At 32.4% G+C, this 21,217-nt stretch overlaps 2 protein-coding genes across 6 annotated transcripts in view; both read right to left on the minus strand.

The window, feature by feature from the left end:
* LOC125677494 (uncharacterized) overlaps positions 1-21,217 on the minus strand; it is a 191,333-nt gene that overhangs the window by 158,357 nt on the left and 11,759 nt on the right. For all 5 annotated transcript variants that reach the window (XM_056159176.1, XM_056159178.1, XM_056159177.1 and 2 more), the window contains 4 exons: positions 20,087-20,321; positions 19,868-19,984; positions 8,670-8,751; positions 2,302-2,402 (listed from right to left, as the gene is read on the minus strand). In XM_056159176.1, the coding sequence (XP_056015151.1) occupies positions 2,302-2,402; positions 8,670-8,751; positions 19,868-19,984; positions 20,087-20,321 (535 nt within the window). The remainder of the gene's footprint in view (positions 1-2,301; positions 2,403-8,669; positions 8,752-19,867; positions 19,985-20,086; positions 20,322-21,217) is intronic.
* LOC125675204 (uncharacterized) lies at positions 10,660-12,704 on the minus strand. The gene is made up of 3 exons (XM_048912720.2): positions 11,956-12,704; positions 11,637-11,800; positions 10,660-11,432 (listed from the first exon to the last, which is right to left on the minus strand). Exons 1-3 carry the CDS (start codon positions 12,471-12,473, stop codon positions 11,359-11,361), a joined length of 756 nt encoding a protein of 251 aa, XP_048768677.2. The 5' UTR covers positions 12,474-12,704; the 3' UTR covers positions 10,660-11,358.

Raw genomic sequence — 21,217 nt, forward strand, 5'->3', positions numbered from 1 at the left:
TAGAATGTCTCTCCTGTTTTGTATTTTTCGAATTTTAGTAAAACCCTATACTGTTGGCCACTTCCTGTTATTAGCCTGACCCTACAAAAATAGCGGTCAAACTAACTTGTAAACAATATGGCTTAATGTGCATCTGGAAGCTATATACTTCGCTGCATATCTGCTTATATGGATGCCTCTCTTGTTTTACATATTCTTTACAAAACCTTGTGCATGTGCAGTGGTTTGGAGAATAAAACTGAACAAAAAAAAAAAAAACGTATTTACTCTGTCAGGAATATACGGTAACCCTTTTTTTAAATGGCCTAATTTCCCTAGATTTGAAATTGGGAAAAACATATATATATAATTGGAAAAAAATAGCTAATTTTAGTGAGGGGAAATAGCCGAATATCGGTGGCATTTTAGCCCCCAAAAAATCACTACTTGACCTTTGAAAATGTGACTTCAAAATCAAGAGAGGTCTTCTACACCATAGGATTTACCAGTGTACCGAGTTTCAAGTTTTTCTAACAATGGGGTCTGAAGATATTCCAAAGACAATATATTTCTATGTCCAGTTTGACCCTTGACCTCTGACCATATAACTTCAATTTCTCAATAAGATGTAATAATATACCAAGTTTGATATCTGTTAAGTAAAGGGTTTTCAAGGTATTGGGTGGACAGTATCTTCCTATGTCCAGAGTAAGTTAACCTCTGACCCTTTGACCTGAAATAGGGGTCCTCTTCCAACCATAACCAATCTACACATGAAAATACCATTACAGTCAAGTTAATGGTTCTTAAGATATTGAGTGGAGAACATGTGGTCTACCAACCGTCCGACATACCTACAGGTACAAGACAATATGCCCCACTTCTTTGAAGGGGGGGGGGGCAAAAAATAGCATTAAAGGATAGGTGTCGTTTATTAATGATGAAAATCAAATGTGAAGATAACGAACAGTGATCAATCTCATAACTCCTACAAGCAATACAAAATGGATAGTTGGGCAAACACGGATCCCTGGACACACCAGAGGTAGGATCAGGTGCCTAGGAGGAGTAAGCATCCCCTGTCGATCGGTAACACCCGAAAATCAATTTTCTTTTTTTAATCATTAGTGGACAACACTGCATAATTTCCAGTTTCAATTTTTATCATTAATGATTCCTCTTATGAAATATTTTTTTATCATTAATGAATTATTTATCATTAATGGTTATGATGGTGTATCGCTAATTATATATGTTTTTGCATTAAAGGGAAAGGCAACCCTAACCACATAGTTGTTTTTATGAATACAATATTACTTACTGATATCGTAATTGACAGTCTTTAACAACAAAAATCCTTGCTTAACAATTAAATCAATATTAATCTATCATGTATTTTAAATTATCCGCTTCTAAGAGACTGGCCATTGAAGTTTAATTTATGACGTCACACCGTCTATTCCGGTTTATTTCATCAGCAGCAGCAGCACTGTAAACATGACAAGTCACGAACAGTTAAGTTTGGAGCCGTATAGATTTGAGCCCGTTCTTTCGCAAGAAGAAATTGAGAAAAGAAGACGTTCCGTCGAGTCGCAGACCAGGCAGACGGTAAACGTTCTTCATACAAATGTCTTGAACGTCAACTTGTTATTACGCAAATGATGGATCCACAGTTTACGTAGTCCAAAATACATGTAATTTAAAATAAGCCCTTTTTAAAAAAAAAATACCCTCACTGGTTATTATAAGTTCTGTTATAATAACCAGTTAATGTATTTTAAAAAGGGCTTATTTTGAATTATGTTGGACTTTATGGGTATGCAAGACGTTGTTGACATGCATTAAAAATATATTCAAGAAAAAAATAATTAAATTAACTCATGTAGCTTATTCGGAGGGGGGGGGGGGTCCTGAACCCAGGCACCTGTTGATGTTCTAAGAATCTCATCAAAACCGGAACTGACGGTGTGACGTCAAAATTATTGATTTTTGTTGTTTTGAATACAAAAGAGTTCCACATCATGGCAGCCTCTATAGATCGCGGGAATTTCAATTTTTGACGTTTTCAAATTACATGTAGTACTGAAGTTTATCTAGGCCATATACCAACAGAATTGTATGACAAATCTTTATCATATGATTAATCCTATCATTTATCATGTAAATATCTTTTGGGTTTCCTTTCCCTTTAACGAACGCAAATGCATCCGTTAATGCAAATTTTATAATTAGTGGATCTTATATCATTAGTGGTTGGTACACAGCCTGACATTTTGTATGCAACACAGTAGACAGCATGCAACCTAATGACAGATAACATACCTCTCGGTACCCGTGTGCATCTTCTTCGTCGTATCCATAGCAAGCAGCTAATAAGAATGGTAATGGTAATCACGATTGCCGATGACACAATGATCCAATACCTGTTTGAATATAATTATAATTGTTATATTTTTAACAAACTTTCCATATACAATTGATTTAAACAGTTATTTTTATGTAAACATGTAACAGAACAAGGATTAGACTGCAGACTGAGCCTTCTCCTTTAAAATACATTACAATGTCCAAATAATGATGCAAGTGAGAAATTACAACTTATATGATAATTGATAATATTTCAAAATTCAAAATTGATAATATTTTCAAAATTTGTATATAATCTGTACAGTGGTCTCTGAGGATTTGCGTCCACGGTGTTCCTATATTGTAGCATGTACAAATTCAACAAAGTCCCATAACTCTTGTAAAATTTGTCAAATTAAAATGGAGGTGCAATATGATCAACTACATATAGTGACTAACAATCCTACAAATTTTGAACAAAATCCATTGAGCAGTTTCTGAGGATTTGCGTCCACAAAATGTTCTTATAGTGTAGCATTTACAAATTCAACAAAGTCCCATAACTCCTGTAAAATTTGCCGAATCAAAATGGTGGTGCAATATGATCAATTATATGGGGTTACCATCAATCCTACAAAATCCGTTGAGCGGTTTTAGAGAAGTTGCGTCCACAAAGTTAAGTGGGGAAAATCCTACGTCCCCTTCCCCGTTGCGGTAGGGGACAAAATAATCAATGTTTCTAAGATGTACAAACGTATAGCACAACACAAAAAATTAACATTAAACGATTTTTTTTACGTTAATGCAATCTGAACCTTGAGATAGAAGTAATGATTGGTCGCAATGCAAATGTCATCATGATAAACTGATGCATTTCATTTTCAATAAATGGCGGATCAACTGTTTTTCCTCAATGAAAAAAATATTTTACAATTAAATGGAAAAAATGTTTGCAGATATTTATAAGACTAATGGTTTTAGAACAACGCCTATGATTTAGATTCACTAAACTATTTTCTGTTAATCCCGTAGGAAAACATCAATGCATTGTTTATTGATAGGTGGACTAATGGGTGTGTTTTACAAATCGATTTATTGAAAATCATACTTTCAATGCATCACAAAGGGTTTTGTAAAGTGAACCAAAACAATATTACGCTATTCTAAAAGTGCTGTGATCCTGATGGAATCTTAGAAATGAATTATTTATTTTAAAATGAATTGCAATTAATTCATCGGCAAAAAATTCATCACACTATACAATATTATTTCAAGAATTATAAATCAAAATCTGTAGAATCCCGCAGTGTTTTTCATAAACTAAAGAGGGAGATGCTCATGAATTATAGTTTGAAATTCATCCTCATTATGCTTTTGCAATATCAACACTGATTTTGACTACATACTGCTCCGTTTACTTGATCAAGATTTAGGGCTCACGGCGGGTTTGACCGGTCAACAGGGGATGCTTGCACCTCCAAAGCCCCTAATCCCACCCCTGGTATATCCAGGGGTCAGTGTTTGCCCAACTCCCTATTTTGTATTGCTTATATGAGTTATGAGATTGATCACTGTTCGTTATCTTCACCTTGAATTTGATCCAAAATCAGTTCAGTTCCAAAATATTCCATCCGTCCTAATAAATTATATTTTTCAATTGCATATTTTCGGCGAAATTTTCAATGGTACTGTGCTGCGAATTTCATCAAACTTGAATCTGCACTGCCTGGAAATGCTTGCATACTAATATGATTAATCATAGCCCCCTTTGTTCTTGAGATTTTTTAAAGATTTATACAATGTATCACCATGGAAAATTTTGATCCCCTATTGTGGACCTACCCTACCACCCGGGGGCCATGATTTGAACAAACTTGAATCTACACTATGTCAGGAAGTATTCATATAAATTTCAACTTTTCCGGCTTAGTAGTTCTGAAGAAGAATATTTTTAAATGGCCCTATTTTGCCTATTCTCAATTATTTTCCCTTCGCAGCTTAGTTAAGGTTATCCGAGAAAAATCATGGTACTGTTATAAATGTACCTCTGTGCACTTCGCACCATATGACGTCACAATGAAAACGTACGTCACAGCGTACATGTTCTGATAGATGTATCGCGGGGAAAGTGTCATGATATTTTCTCGTTTCTACTACTGTTATCAAGTTATAAGCTGTATACGTGAAAACATTTCTTGTCAAATGATTATATATATTATTCCTTTATGATATCAAATCATTCTCCATTTTTAGACGGGGTCACGTGACCCCGTCTATTAGTTTACTGTCAGTCGAGGCCTCAAAACGGAAGCCTTGCCGAGAACACATGAATTGAATCTACGTGGAAGAAAAGAGTGCATAAATTGCGGTGATCATTTTGTACACAGATTTGAAAAATATAAGATCAATATTGAAAAAAACAATCTTTTTATTTTTCATTGATTCATTAGATGAATTTGAATTATCTTTCAAACAGAAACGATTGTTGTTTTAATGAGAATATATTCTTACTTTGTTTACGTCCGGCCTTTTTTACGGAAGAAACCGAGAATATGCGAATGTATCCGGAGTTTGTCGTGTTATTTATTCTATGCACGCAAAATATAGTTTTAATGCAAGCCAACAATATTACCCCCCCCTCCCCCCGACAACTGAACAGGCGAGTTCTTTTGGATGTTTTTTTTTATTCATTTTGAGGTCAAAAGGTCAAAGCCTCTGTTTTCATTATATACTGTAGATTTTAGAATGCCTCTAACTTTTATACATGTACTTTTTGGTGCATGTTTATCAGACTTCAAATCCTGATGACATTCAAGTTTCATGTTGCTTTTGAAATCCAAGATCAAGGTCATTATCACACTAAATACCTATTGCGGCCATTCAAAGCTTCATACTTATAAACTATATAAAATACGTGCATGTTTTTACTTCGTGAATGCAAGAGTGCATAATTTTTCAAACTGCAACTCTGCCATACGCATCTTTGATGCATAATATTTTGAAATTATATAAATTACAGCTCTTTATATTATATGATTTTAAAAAAGATGTCTGGCTTGTGGACTTGTATATTTATGATTGACTATCACATGTATATATCTTTCATTGCATATGAAACTTCTAGTCCTAATGTGTGTCAAAAAATTTGAAATTATGTAAATAATTTAAAAAGTTTAAAATTTACATGTACATATTTACAGTTCTAGTAGTTTAGAAACTATTTTTATGCCCCCGAGACCGAAGATCAGGGGGCATATTGTTTTTGTCGTGTCTGTCACTCTGTAATTCTGTCATTCTGTCTGAAACTTTAACTTTGCTAATAACGTTTGAACAGTAAGTGATAGGGCTTTGATATTTCACATGAGTATTTCTTATGACAAGACATTTTCGTGGGTATCAACATTTTTTACCCTATGACCTCCACTTTGGAGTTTGACCTACTTTTTAAAAACTTTAACCTTGTCACTAACTTTTGAACAGTGAGAGCTAGAGCTTTGATATTTCATATGAGTATTTCTTGTGACAAGACCTTTTTGTGGGTACCAACATTTTTGACCCAGTGACCTTGGAGTTTGACCTGAATTTGTAAATTCTAATCTTGCAAATAACTTTTGAACAGTAAGTGATAGAGCTTTGATATTTCACATGAGTATTCCTTGTGACAAGACCTTTCCGTTTGTACTAAACCTTTTCACCTTGACATTTGACCTACTTTTAAAAAGATTGACATTGGCCATAACTTCTAAATGGTAAATATTAGAGCTTTCATATTCCACTTGAGCATTTCTTGTGACAAGATCTTTCTACTGGTACCAAGATATTTGTCTTTGTGACCTTGGCCGTTTTCGGAATTGGCCATTATCGGGGACATTTTGTGTTTCACAAACACATCTTGTTTTATACAAGTTTAGAGTGTTTACATGCCCATCTCATAACCTTTTCGGTGGTACTGAATATAGCGATGAAAACCCAGCATTTCAATTTATTTAACCCTGATCAGGCATCAGTCTGTATTATTAACTCAAAAACTCACATTGCAACAGTATCATATTCTGTACACAATTATAGTTCACTGTTCTGTATCGATGTTATTAATATTCAACAGTAATGCTTTTACAATTGTTAATTGTACAGATACTGGTATATGCATAATATTCTAAACTGCCTGAATTTGCAGCACTTCATGTTATATTGTTTCACTTGAGAAAACAGTTGTTGGCTTGTGGACTTGTTTAGGAAACTTCTAGCCCAAATGTGTGTCAATAAATTTAAAATGACTATGTTACCAATTTTGTTACAATGTTTACAATTTACATTTTCTTGTTTACAGTTTTAGTAGTTTAGAAAATTATCTCTACTAAAGAAAGAATTGGAGTGTTTACATATCCACTTGATTTTAACCTTTCATGTGTTACTGACAGGTTGTATTGTGCAATTCCAAAGTATGCCATTATCAATTTTATCTTTAACATTTGGTTTCATTATGTTGGTCCATAAAAAATAAACTATTAAACATATACTGTCATATGTCAACCTATCATATGTTATCTTTCTGTTCTGTTGACATATTAAACTTTGTTCCATACCTTTACCTATATTTCTTTTCATTTACTTTATTATCGCATTCCTGGTTTTTCGCAAGAGTTCAGCACCTGATTTAGCTATGAATAGCTGAAGAGCTAAGAGCACAAGTTAAAATGGTGACCCTCACTATAAGATACAAACCAAGAATATTGAGGTTTAATAAGGAAGGAACTATCTCGGCGAAATGATAACCAAGAATATCGAGTTCTGGATCATATTGATTAAACAAAACTGGCCACAAGACTAGGAGGTCACAATACAATCATTCCTTTAGATATTCGTTTTGGCCTCAAAACCATAAAAAGGAACAGACTTCAAGACAATTTCGATTTTGAACACTTCTTTTCTTATATCAAAAACACGAATAGGAAGTTGTGCGTAAATCTGCAATTCAAGACCTATGTCTGATTAAAGTATTTGTCTGGAGAGTTTTCATATGAATTGTCATATTAGCATAACTGCACCATTTCTGAAAATTATGCATTGAATAATTTGACCCCGTCTTTCAGTACTTTCAGTACTTTGATTAATATATAGTATGCACGAAGGGGATATTCATATTAAATTGTGACCTTGAAATCGCCCCTAATCTGAATGACTGATGCGTTTAGAAATTACCTCATGTACATGAATAATCTCATACTACAGAAACAGTGGCAAAGTTCAGGTTCATCTGCTATAAAAACAATATGAATTATTCTGAAATATAATCTTGATATATTTATGCCTTTGAAAAGTGCGGGAAACAATTTCTGTCTTGTATATTAACAGTATGATATATATAGGAATGTGGACAACCCCGGTAATTCGTTGATGACTGTTGATATGTTGATAACTTATAGCATGTTTACTTTGAGTATACATTTGATCCAACACTTTTCATGTTAAGGATTTTTATTTCTATTTGAGTATATTACTAAAAATTCCGCTGGTTACCCGCATGAACCTGAACTTTTGTTCACAAGCTGTTTTCCAAAAATAAAGTGTTACGTGCTATTCAACTGACGTCACGGGAAATTACCATGAGGGGAATTTACGGTAGCTCAGTCACAGTCAACATATGGATAGTATCCTTTCGGTGTTTAACCGTAACAAGTGTAATTATACCTGTGGATTTAAAAGTGTAATTTCACCGCATGATTATTGTACATTTTACTATCGAAGCCCTTAACCTGTTTGCGTTTGGAAGGAGCATGGACCCTCATTTGCGCAAAATTGAATCACCTTTACCAAAGATGATTTGTGCCAAGTTTGGTGGAAATGGGTCCAGCGGTTCATGAGACGATTTTTAAAAGAAGCCACAAAGTTTACTATTTTTTATTTCCACAAATTTTTATTTCCACAAATGGCATGGCACTTGATTAAAACAATGATCTTGATTACCTCTATTTCCAAGCATGCTTTGTAGCACATTTGGCTGATAAAAATAGCCCAGTGGTTCAGGAGAAGTTGAAAATGTTAACAGTTTATTGACGTGCGAATGAACAGACTAACACTGGACAAAAAAGAAACAGAATTAACTCACTTGAGATCTCAGCTCATATGAAATAATAAGCGTGTGTTCAACAGTTTGAAACTATATCGTACTTTTTCAATAAAGAAGATCCTGAATCAAACATATTTCTTACTGAAGCATTGTTGTTTTTTGGTGGGTTTTTTTTTTTGCATTTTTATTCAAGTTTTATATTCATCAGATGAAAAACTGAGTGCTTAATGAGATTCAGACCATACACTGCAATGTTTAATGTCCCCATACTCACCGATCATTTGTGTCATGCGGGGTGCTGATAGTAGGCTGTGTAATCTCAAATGTCAAATTCACCAAGCTGGGACAAGGTGCCACTGAAAATATATGTATTATAAAAGTCAGCGAAAACTCAACAAAATAAATCAGATACGTTCACCATTGCAAACCTGATGAAAAAGTGATGATAACGCACAGTGATCTATCTCATCAATCTCATAAAACAATAAGAATTAAGAAAAGGGCAAACACGGTCATACATAGAACGTGCTCTTGTGAATGAAATCGGTTTAGTTGGTTGGTTGTATAATGTTTAATGTCCTGCTCGAGAATCTTTCACAGACATTGTGTTGTCACCATTACCGATAAAGGGTTGCAAAATATAAGCCTATGATCGGCACTTATGGCCTATGAGGAGGGATGAATTTTATTGTGCCACACCTGTTATGACACGGGGCCTTGGTTTTTGCCGTCGCATCCGAAGTGTCCTCCACTTAGTCGTCTATTACGACAAGCAAGGGGTACTGATGACCTATTCTAACCCGGATCCCTACGGGAATTGAATCAATTTCGAGATATAAACACTATATGCAGGTGACAATGGAACATTGCTATACAAAATATGGGTTGCTATCGATGGGTAAGCTGATAACTTGCTCCTCTGGCCTGTAACTACAATACTCCCTTAATACCCGTAATGGGGTATTTTATGTGAATTGCCATTGTTTTTACAGTTCCGTAAAATGTACTTTTGTGGATATGGTTTCCGTTTATTGAAACATTACACAAATTGTGGATTTATTTGTGATGTGAAATTCATGGAATGGGGGTACCAACACAATACACCACAACTGATCCCACACAAAATCTAATGATTTCACAGTAGTAGAGTAGGTGGGTTGATCTTCATTTCTAATGTTTTCTATGTGGCCATATTTCTACAGAAATTATACTTGTTACCACTTTTCTTTTTATTTAATTTGTAAAGTCTACTGCCTACTTCACAGTAAATGTATACAACTATCTCGGATATGTAAGGGTTACGAATTGGTATGCTACGTTTGTTGAACAAAAATTCACAAAAATTTGCCGTAATACGTTATCATTCATAAATTACACCCATCAACTTATTTTTTTTTTTTTACAGAGAACATAATTAGATCAATGACTTAATATACATTTAGGAATAAGACTTATTGACAATTGAGTTTTTATACGTATAGTCTAGTTTGTATAGTAATATATTTTTATACGTATAGTCTAGTTTGTATAGTAATATATTTTTATACGTATAGTCTAGTTTGTATAGTAATATAGTTTTATACGTATAGTCTAGTTTGTATAGTAATATAGTTTTATACGTATAGTCTAGTTTGTATAGTATTATAGTTTTATACGTATAGTCTAGTTTGTATAGTAATATAGTTTTATATGTATAGTCTAGTTTGTATAGTAATGTATAGTTTTATACGTATAGTTTAGATTGTATAGTAATATATTTTAATACGTATAGTCTAGTTTGTATAGTAATATAGTTTTATACGTAGAGTCTATTTTGTATAGTAATATAGTTTTATATGTATAGTTTAGTTTGTATAGTAATGTAGTTTTATACGTATAGTCTAGTTTGTATAGTAATGTATAGTTTTATATGTATAGTCTAGTTTGCATAGTAATGTAGTTTTATACGTATAGTCCAGTTTGTATAGTAATATAGTTTTATACGTATAGTCTAGTTTGTATAGTAATATTATTAGTTACACAGTTAGTTAGTGACCTGATACGGAAAAATACATGGTGTGAAAAGAAAACCCGTATCGGGTGAGGCGAAGCCGAGCCCGATACGGGTTTTCTTTTCACACCATGTATTTTTCCGTATCAGGTCACTAACTAACTGTGTAACGAATTTATCACGTCGAAGACCTCTAACTGTATATGTGGGGGTCTATATCATACAACTTAGTCAAATGTCTTTCCTTTTGTTTAAGAATAATTGAAAACAACTGTTCTGAATTATTTTTTAATATTTTTGATAAGGAAATTCAACAATGTCAACAAGTGTAAAAGTATTTGAAAAAAGTAACAATAACATGGTAAACAAGAGAATGGCCTGTGTAGGAACACTGATCACATTGTTACTATGGTAACCAAGTTTAAATCTTAAAATTTATTGTAAAGGTACAGTTGTTGAAAATGGTTGGATTTGTTTGGCTTGTTTGCATGGTGGTTGTGTTGGACATGTCTGTGCTTCCAAAATCGTCAAGGAGAGCACCGATATCGACACCAACTAAATGACCCGCTGCACTTGTGGTAGCTACTGGTAACTGTTTCAGGGATGAACACGACTGTATGGCTGGGCGACTTACATCACATGGAGGTAAAGCCAGCTGATTTTTTAGTGTTGGCACTAATGATTCACTCAAGGTTTTACCCATTTGAATTTTTTCCTCATCATCAACACGTTGATATACACTAAGGGATTGCACAGATTTGTGGCCTGTTACTGCCATAATTTGAGGAGGGCCAAACATCCCCTTTGACAGAACCGTAGCCCCAGTAGCTCGTATCGAGTGATTGGTGTAAACTTGACTTAATTCGCAAGATTTGCTCATTTCTGACATGAATGCTCCGAGTACTTTCTGTCCCACAGGTACCTTTGCGTACCAAACATCATCATATTCTGAGAAAGTTGACAGAGGGCGCTGTCAGAGCCGATCAAGATCAGGATTCAATTTACTGATGTAGAGTTCGTAGCTTGATACTGGACAATGCGCAGAGTCTGAAGAAACAGAATGTTAATCTAATACGGAGAAACAAATCTGACACTTGATTAATCTTATTCTATTCACAAAACAATATCTAATCTCATGTATGAAACTTCCATTTCTTGATCATTTTTAAATATTTTAATATGTAAAAGAATATTATTGTATTATTTAGCGATATTACACTTTTAATGAATATATGAGGGTATCAAAATTACCTGTTATCTCGGGCATAATAGGAGTTATGTTTTCTTTGTCGTTCTCTCTATGATTTTTCGTCATCTCGTCCATGCATTTAGTCACAAACTTCTGGCCCGACTTTGGATCCCGCTTTACAACAAATGTCTGCTTTGTCATGGTATGCATATTTTCACAGCCTCTTCTGCAAAATGACATAAAACTTTCATCTTAAAACTCTTTTTTTAGTCGTTTCTTGTCTGAAAATCAGAAATACACATGTGATGTCTGTATTGAACAGCTGTTGAAAATCTGTGTCTGTGTACATGTGTAAATCTACCGGGTTAAGTCTACACCTACCTGAAGAAATACAGCAGAATATCAAACTGAACTTTATTCAGGAGACCACACGGTGTCGTTGGACTAAGATGAATGGATGTGTACAGCTTTTCCCGATCTGGCTCCGAAAAGACAGCATGGTGGGTAACAGTGCCAAGACCCTCTCGTTTCAGTTCCGCCATCACAGCTTTGAAGTTTTGGTTGGCATCTGCAAACTCCGGGTCCTTAATGATGTCAAACGGCTTGTTAAAGGGTGGAGATCGTAAATATCTGTTTAGAGAATGTCTGATGTTCTCGAAAGACGATGTTTTATACTTCTCCCCATCCGGTTTCCGTGTGCCACAGTAAAAATGACCCAGAACTTCCGACAAGCCGACTGTATCATAGGCCTCAAATTCTTCATTTTGGCCCTGTTCCTTCAGATAGTCCCTAAGGATCTTAGCCGCTTTTGCATTACACCGAAGTGTATTCTCTGAATTCACTTTTAGCCTTTTCTCGTCTATTTGTGTAGCAGTCGTCTGCCCAAATCGCTTCGCCATTTTGACACGGCTGCAAGTCGAACCCGACGATAAATAAAATTACTCGCCCAATACGGATTTTACTCGCATGATACGGTTTTTTTCACGGCGTCATGTGACCAAGATCTGACCAATTAGATTTCAACAATTTTGTCTGAGGCGTGATCAAGTTTTATACATATAGTCTAGTTTGTATCGTAATATAGTTTTATACGTATAGTCTAGTTTGTATAGTAATATATAGTAATATAGTTTTATACGGATAGTCTAGTTTATATAGTAATGGAGTTTTATATGTATAGTCTAGTTTGTATAGTAATATAGTTTTATACGTATAGTCTAGTTTGTATAGTAATATAGTTTTATACATATAGTCTAGTTTGTATAGTAATATAGTTTTATACGTATAGTCTAGTTTGTATAGTAATATATTTTTATACGTATAGTCTAGTTTGTATAGTAATAGAGTTTTATACATATAGTCTAGTTTGTATAGTAATATAGTTTTATACATATAGTCTAGTTTGTATAGTAATGTAGTTTTATACGTATAGTCTAGTTTGTATAGTAATATAGTTTTATACGTATAGTCTAGTTTGTATAGTAATATAGTTTTATACGTATAGTCTAGTTTGTATAGTAATATAGTTTTATACGTATAGTCTAGTTTGTATAGTAATATAGTTTTATACGTATAGTCTAGTTTGTATAGTAATATATAGTAATATAGTTTTATATGTATAGTCTAGTTTGTATAGTAATGTAGTTTTATACATATAGTCTAGTTTGTATAGTAATATAGTTTTATACGTATAGTCTAGTTTGTAGAGAATATAGTTTTATATGTATAGTCTAGTTTGTATAGTAATGTAGTTTTATACATATAGTCTAGTTTGTATAGTAATATAGTTTTATACGTATAGTCTAGTTTGTAGAGAATATAGTTTTATATGTATAGTCTAGTTTGTATAGTAATATAGTTTTATACGTATAGTCTAGTTTGTATAGTAATATATAGTAATATAGTTTTATATGTATAGTCTAGTTTGTATAGTAATGTAGTTTTATATGTATAGTCTAGTTTCTATAGTAATATAGTTTTATATGTATAATCTAGTTTGTATAGTAATATAGTTTTATACATATAGTCTAGTTTGTATAGTAATGTAGTTTTATACGTATAGTCTAGTTTGTATAGTAATGTAGTTTTATACGTATACTCTAGTTTGTATAGTAATGTAGTTTTATATGTATAGTCTAGTTTGTATAGTAATATATTTTTATATCTATAGTCTAGTCTGTATGGTAATATAGTTTTAAACGTATAGTCTAGTTTGTATAGTAATGTAGTTTTATACGTATAGTCTAGTTTGTATAGTAATGTAGTTTTATACGTATAGTCTAGTTTGTATAGTAATGTAGTTTCATACGTATAGTCTAGTTTGTATAGTAATGTATTTTTATATGTATAGTTCAGTTTGTATAGTAATATATTTTTATACGTATAGTCTAGTTTGTATAGTAATATAGTTTTATACGTATAATCTAGTTTGTATAGTACTACATTTTTATACGTATAGTCTAGTTTGCATAGTAATATAGTTTTATACATATAGTCTAGTTTGTATAGTAATGTATAGTTTTATACATATAGTCTAGTTTGTATAGTAATATATTTTTATATGTATAGTCTAGTTTGTATAGTAATATAGTTTTATACATATAGTCTAGTTTGTATAGTAATACATTTTCATACATATAGTCTAGTTTGTATAGTAATATAGTTTTATACGTATTATCTAGTTTGTATAGTAATGTATAGTTTTATACGTATAGTCTAGTTTGTATAGTAATGTTAGTTTTATACATATAGTCTAGTTTGTATAGTAATGTAGTTTTATACGTATAGTCTAGTTTGTATAGTAATGTAGTTTTATACGTATAGTCTAGTTTGTATAGTAATGTAGTTTTATACATATAGTCTAGTTTGTGTAGTAATATAGTTTTATACATATAGTCTAGTTTGTATAGTATTGTAGTTTTATACGTATAGTCTAGTTTGTATAGTAATATAGTTTTATACGTATAGTCTAGTGTGTATAGTAATATATAGAAATATATTTTTATACGTATAGTCTAGTTTGTATAGTAATATAGTTTTATACGTATAGTCTAGTTTGTATCATAATATATTTTTATACGTATAGTCTAGTTTGTATAGTAATATAGTTTTATACGTATAGTCTAGTTTGTATAGTAATATAGTTTTATACGTATAGTCTAGTTTGTATAGTAATGTAGTTTTATATGTATAGTCTAGTTTGTATAGTAATGTAGTTTTATACATATAGTCTAGTTTGTATAGTAATGTATTTTTATACGTATTGTCTAGTTTGTATAGTAATATAGTTTTACACGTATAGTCTAGTGTGTATGGTAACAGTTTTATACGCATAGTCTAGTTTGTATAGTAATATAGTTTTATACGTATAGTCTAGTTTGTATAGTAATGTAGTTTTATACATATAGTCTAGTTTGTATAGTAATGTAGTTTTATACATATAGTCTAGTTTGTATGGTAATATAGTTTTATACGTATAGTCTAGTTTGTATAGTAATATAGTTTTATACATATAGTCTAGTTTGTATAGTAATATAGTTTTATACGTATAGTCTAGTTTGTATAGTAATGTAGTTTTTTTTGTTTTGTTTTTTAGGTTTAAAAAAAAAACTTTTTAATACAATCATAATTTATCATAAATATTTTGCCAGTATCTCTCAAACTCCCTATACCTGCAGTTTTTCAACAGCAACAGTTTTTCAACTGTAATTCTATCAATGATAATTTTTTTGGATGCATCTATACTTAATTTGCTTATACTTGAGAATTTACTAATATAAATATATTGCTTTATCATCAGAATTATCAAATTTTCCACCTTGTGTACATTCTTATTAGCAAATTTTCCAAAAAGAATTGCTTGTCTATCAAAACTAATATGCCTGTCCAGTTTTTCGCAAAGCCATTCTTCAATTCCATACCAGATCTCTTTCACACATGGACATTCTACAAATATGTGATCAATAGTTTCAAAATCCCTCTTGCAAAATGTGCAAATTGGGGAATCAACAATTCTAAGTTGATGTAAATAATTGTTGCATGGAAATATTCTGTGTAAGATTTGAAACTGTAACCATTGCAATTTAGATTCTTGAGTTGTTTTAAAAGGAAGTTCAAATATATTTTTCCATTCTAGCTCTGAAAAACCTTCTGTTTCTTCCCATTTTGATATAGATTTAATTTTGGTTGCTTTATGGCTTATCAATTGCTTATACATATCTTTACAACCTTTTTTATCTTTGAAATATATTGAAATAGTAGAGGGAATAATAGGCAAAAGTGGTTTTGTAGTTCTTGTATTGTCTTGTATAAAAACTTGTCTTTGTTGGATTGCTTTCTTTAGTCCTGCATATTCTACAAAATTCATTTTAACTTTCAAACATTTTGTACATAATCAAAGCTGTACAAGTTACTATTTTCATCAAGAAGATCATAAATAAATATAATCCCTAAATCATGTAGACTTTTAAACAATACTGATCTTCCACCAATAGTAATATTTGGATTATAACAAATATGTTCACAATAAAAATCTGGGTTGATTTTATCTTTTGCAGAATTTATATTTGACCAGCTCTGAAACACATCTATCCAAAAATTGTTGGTTATTTTTACCCTTAAATTATTGATAAAATCTATTCCAAATACCCATATCTTTTCTATACAAGTCATTAGTTCTGCCCCCAGTAGTTTTGTCCATTTTGCATTTGAATGTAGAATACGTCGAATCCATGTTGCTTTAAGAGCAGTGATAAATTCTTTATAGTCAACCATTTTAATATCACCATTAGCATATTCTTGAATTATGACATTTTTCTTTACTTTATGAGTTTTGCTATTCCAAAGAAAGTTATATAAATCACTTTCAAAAGCACAAATGGTTTCATCTTTAGGATTTGGAATTGTAAGTATCAAATGATTTAATTTTGGTATCAGTAATGTTTTTATTACTGTTAACCTTCCTAAAGGAGTAAGACTTCTATTATTCCACTGGATCATAACTTTTTTTATTTCCTTCAGTTTAGTCTTATAATTCAGTTCTACCATTTCTTGTAAATTGATACTAAATTTTATTCCTAATAAATCAAATGTTTTATTGTTCCAATCAAATTTCCACCTTGTATGATGGAAAACGTCCTTTGAAAATTTTTTGCTACCTATCCAAATCATTTTTGTCTTTGAAAAATTTATCTTTAGACCTGAAATTATTGCAAAGTAATCTAGGACTCTAATAATGCCATCCATGGAAGTGGGAGACCCATCTAAAACAAGTGAGGTGTCATCTGCATATTGAGATATTTTATATTCTTCCCCATCAATAGTAATGCCTTTAATATCTTTGTTTTTGCGTATTAGAATACCAAATATTTCAGCACATAGAAGAAATAAGTAAGGAGATATAGGATCGCCCTGCCTACAGCCCCGTTCTGGACTGAAGTATTGTGACACAATTCCATTTTGAATGACACATGACTTTATTTGATTGTAAAATAATTTTATCCAGTTTTGAATAGAAATACCAAAATTAAAAAAACATAATGTTTCTTGAATAAATTTCCAGGAGACAGTATCGAAAGCCTTATACGTATAGTCTAGTTTGTATAGTAATATAGTTTTATACGTATAGTCTAGTTTGTATAGTAATATATTTTTATACGTATAGTCTAGTTTGTATAGTAATATAGTTTTATACATATAGTCTAGTTTGTATAGTAATATAGTTTTATACGTATAGTCTAGTTTGTATAGTAATGTAGTTTTATACGTATAGTCTAGTTTGTATAGTAATGTAGTTTTATACATATAGTCTAGTTTGTATAGTAATGTAGTTTTATACGTATAGTCTAGTTTGTATAGTAATGTAGTTTTATACGTATAGTCTAGTTTGTATAGTAATGTAGTTTTGCTCATTTGTTTATGTTCTGGTTTACTTACAATTCAAGATTTTCATCAATATACCAGTAGACAGGCCACCGGCTCTTAGTGAAATGTTTAAAATCTTAATGCATAACGTTCAATGAACGGAAAAGTGAAGATAACAAACAGTCAATCTGATTAAAACCAGATCCTGAGATCCGCTCACTTAGATCGCTTGTAGCGATCTAAGTGAGCGGATCTCAGGATCTGGTTTTAATCAGATTGACAAACAGTGATCCAATATCAGGAAATTACAATATCAAGAGTAAGGCAAACGTAGACCTCTGGATTCACCAAATGTTGCATCAGATGTAGAGGAGGAGTAAGCTGCCCTTGTGGCACGGTATTTTTTTCTTCTTTTCTTAATTTTTATGAAGTTTAGTTTTGTTTGAAAATGTGTTCTTCTTTAATTACTTAAGATATCTAAATAAATAATTCAGAAACAATCGTAAGGTAACAGAGCGTTACAGATCATTAAATGTTGCTGTGTTATGAAGTATCAAAATAGTATGATGACCTATTTTCCTTGCTTGATGACGTCAAAGATATCAGTTTTTATCGAATAAAGCAACTATCTATATTTCTCTTATTGTCATCAGAGAATGTATTCTGAAAATGATCATATATTTATCATTAACCAGTCAGTATTATTTCAACCGATTCGGAATGAATAGGATTGCATGCTTTGTCAGCTGGAACCAAAGCATGTTCCTCATGTAACCTATCTAATTCTTTTATCACTTCAGAAGGATAGATAATACGTACTTTTGTTTTCATGTGTCTATATGCAAGGTTTTAATATTCCTCTTACACTTGTAATCCACTCAAATATTTCATATTTAACCCATCATCTGGCATAATCGTTGACATATTTCATAATGGAGATGAAGTTATGTCGTCAATTGAAAGACCGAGGTTCTCTGTATATAGGTGATATCAGATCCTTATTTTCAAGTACATGTACATCAACATCACCATCATCAATAACATGTCCTGCAGGACTATAGTTGAACGATGAAGAACAAGAACACATAGGCGTACAAGATGGTATGTATCTAGGCACTGCAAAGTTTCTTTATAATTTAAAAGTTTGGATGCAATAGTCGAAGTATATTTGTAGGGAATATAAGGTGTAGACTTGAACTTGAAATATGTTGGAATACAAGACTGAACTTTTTATGACGAAGAATGTTACTTATGTTAACGGCATATATTCCTTTGTTTGTAAATTGAGATTAAGGAACTGGCAGCATAGTTCGAAAGAAATAACCACCGACGTGGTTTAGAGGTTAGAATGTGTGCCCCGCATGCGGAAGGCCGGGGTTCAAATCCCGGTTGCGATAAACCTAGATCGTTAAAAGAGGTAGTGAGTTATATCGCCAAACGTTCATCATGAGGTGTGAATGTCACGGGTCCTCGTCGATGACTTTAAAAACGGATGACCCGTGTCACAGTTGGTGTGGCACGCTAAAGAACCTTCACTGCTCAATGACCGTAAGCGCCGAGCAAAAGGCCTAAAGTTGAAGTCATTCACCGGTCTTGGTGACGTCTCCATTTGAGTGAAAGGTTTTGAGAGAAACGTTAAACAATCGAAAAGAATATCATCCATGACCAACGATAATTAAGGAACCTGTGATTGGCAACATCCATAATCTGAGTTCAATTTATATTGTGGGGTTGACAAATCTTCTTCAAATAATGTATTTAAAACTCTCAATGGAACTGAGTAAAGTTTTGTGCGAGTATGATGGGAACCTAATTGTCTGTTGGAGTAAAATAAAAGTGAATCAAGTGTGATATCATGTATACTTGGTCTGTTATATGAAATCTGTCCATGACTGCGTTTCCAGCTTAAATATTTGGAAAGAGTTTCATCACATTCACGTTATTTCCTTGTGGAGTAGTCAAATCTCCTACATACATATATTATCATTGCATTCGTATGGAAATGCAGTACTTAGAGTCCTGATCCAGTGATCTTCCTATTGTCTACGAAAATGAGTACTTAATGTTGGATTGTTTGTATGATGGTAATTTTTATCTAGAATGATGTACTTAGATTTTTCAGATTTACATTATTTCAAATATGCATCATTATGGATGTGTCCCGCGGAGTATTAGTTCCATTAGGACAGTTTTTATTTGTATATCAATTCTAAATTTTCACTTAGCATCTTGATTTAAAATGTAGTATTACATAAAGGCGTATGTGAGATACATTCGTCAATTAACCATAGCCATGGAGTTGTATTTGTATTCGTTTTGTCGCTTTTTAATTCTTTTGTTTTATGCTAGCAAATGTTTAAGACAAAATGAAAATATATAAAGAATTGTATCCCATTTATAGATCTTATATGAATGATTCTAAAATACTCACGCAAATGTGCTTCCGTTGATATGTATGTATTTGGACAAACAGTCGCAGCACTCCCACATTCCACTTTGTAAGTATGTTTTATTTTATATAGTGTCGTATCATACATTAAACACCCACCTACAAGAAAGTTTATATAAGGATGACTTTAAAAATTCTTAGTCAAAGTTTTAACTATTATTTGGAAATAAATCAATAATTTTGCTTCATCAAGATTCTTACCATGAACAGAGGTTTCGACTGCACAAACTTCAACTAACTTTCTAAGAGGATAACTGTATAGGCAGTGATATTTGAAGTTTGATGGCTTTGTGCAATTTTGCTTCAGCGATAAACCTTCACATTTTTTAATTCTTGCTGCTTTCTGTGTTGCCTCGTCCGTGGCAGGGCAAAAACTGACGAACTCTAATGTTCTCTTTGACCATACACAGGCTTGTGTAAATGCTACATAATTGCTCTGAAAAAGGTAGATCATTTATTATGGTTATCAAAGGCAATAATATTTACTAAGTCTTTAGCCTTGTTTCAAGAGTCAATCTTTATACGAAATTTGATTGTATGATAAAGTGAATTGTTTTTATATTAGTTTGGCAAATTGTGACAACTCGTTCCTTGGAAAGATTTTAAAGAATGTATCTATATATTGCTCTACAAAAAAAATACGCGTAAAATTTGTGCTCAACTTAAGATTACTAATCCAATTCATGTGCGAGAGTAGTTTACTAACAATTAACATTGTTTATAAGAAAGATCATATAAAAGACCAAGTATAAATGTCACGGTTGATTCACTTTTACCTTAAGTCAACAGACAATTAGGTCCACATCATTGGTAACAACCGCCTTGATTAAAGTGAGCATTTTACAAATTTACGGTCATTATAATCATGTAATTTCCAGGTAATCTCCAAATAGGGCTCACGGCAACTGTGACTGGGTAACAGGGGATTCTGATGTCTCCAGCAGTCCATGTTTGCTCTACTCTTAATTTTGTATTTTTAAGGGGTTAATGGATATATCATTGGGTCAACTGCTGTTCCACGTGGTTCATACCGATGATTATGCCGTTCTTGGCAGATTGATTTTGACTACAGATTACTCCGTTTATCTGATCAAGACATAGAAGTTTCCTATATACCAATGTTCAGTCTATAGCACACGTGCTGGATCTACAATACCACAATCACTTAAGTTCCAAGTGATACAAGTCTGCCTTGTTAACCATTTTGTGTTGCTAATAAGATGATTTCAACTTCTTCTCAAACTATTCAAGGTCCAGGAAAAGACTTAGATTGACATGTGACCGCAGTGAAAGCTAAGGGGTAAAGCTAGAACCTAAACAAAATTATGCAAT

The sequence above is a fragment of the Ostrea edulis genome, chromosome 3, assembly GCF_947568905.1.
Source record: "Ostrea edulis chromosome 3, xbOstEdul1.1, whole genome shotgun sequence".
Lineage (NCBI taxonomy): Eukaryota > Metazoa > Mollusca > Bivalvia > Ostreida > Ostreidae > Ostrea > Ostrea edulis.

Excerpts from the sequence above, each read along its gene's own strand:
- LOC125675204 (XM_048912720.2), bottom strand. The coding sequence starts at position 12,473 with ATGGCGAAGCGATTTGGGCAGACGACTGCTACACAAATAGACGAGAAA. Across the intron at positions 11,801-11,955 it reads ATTCTGCTGTATTTCTTCAG|AAGAGGCTGTGAAAATATGC; the intron begins GTAGGTGTAGAC and ends GTCATTTTGCAG. Across the intron at positions 11,433-11,636 it reads TATTATGCCCGAGATAACAG|ACTCTGCGCATTGTCCAGTA; the intron begins GTAATTTTGATA and ends CTGTTTCTTCAG.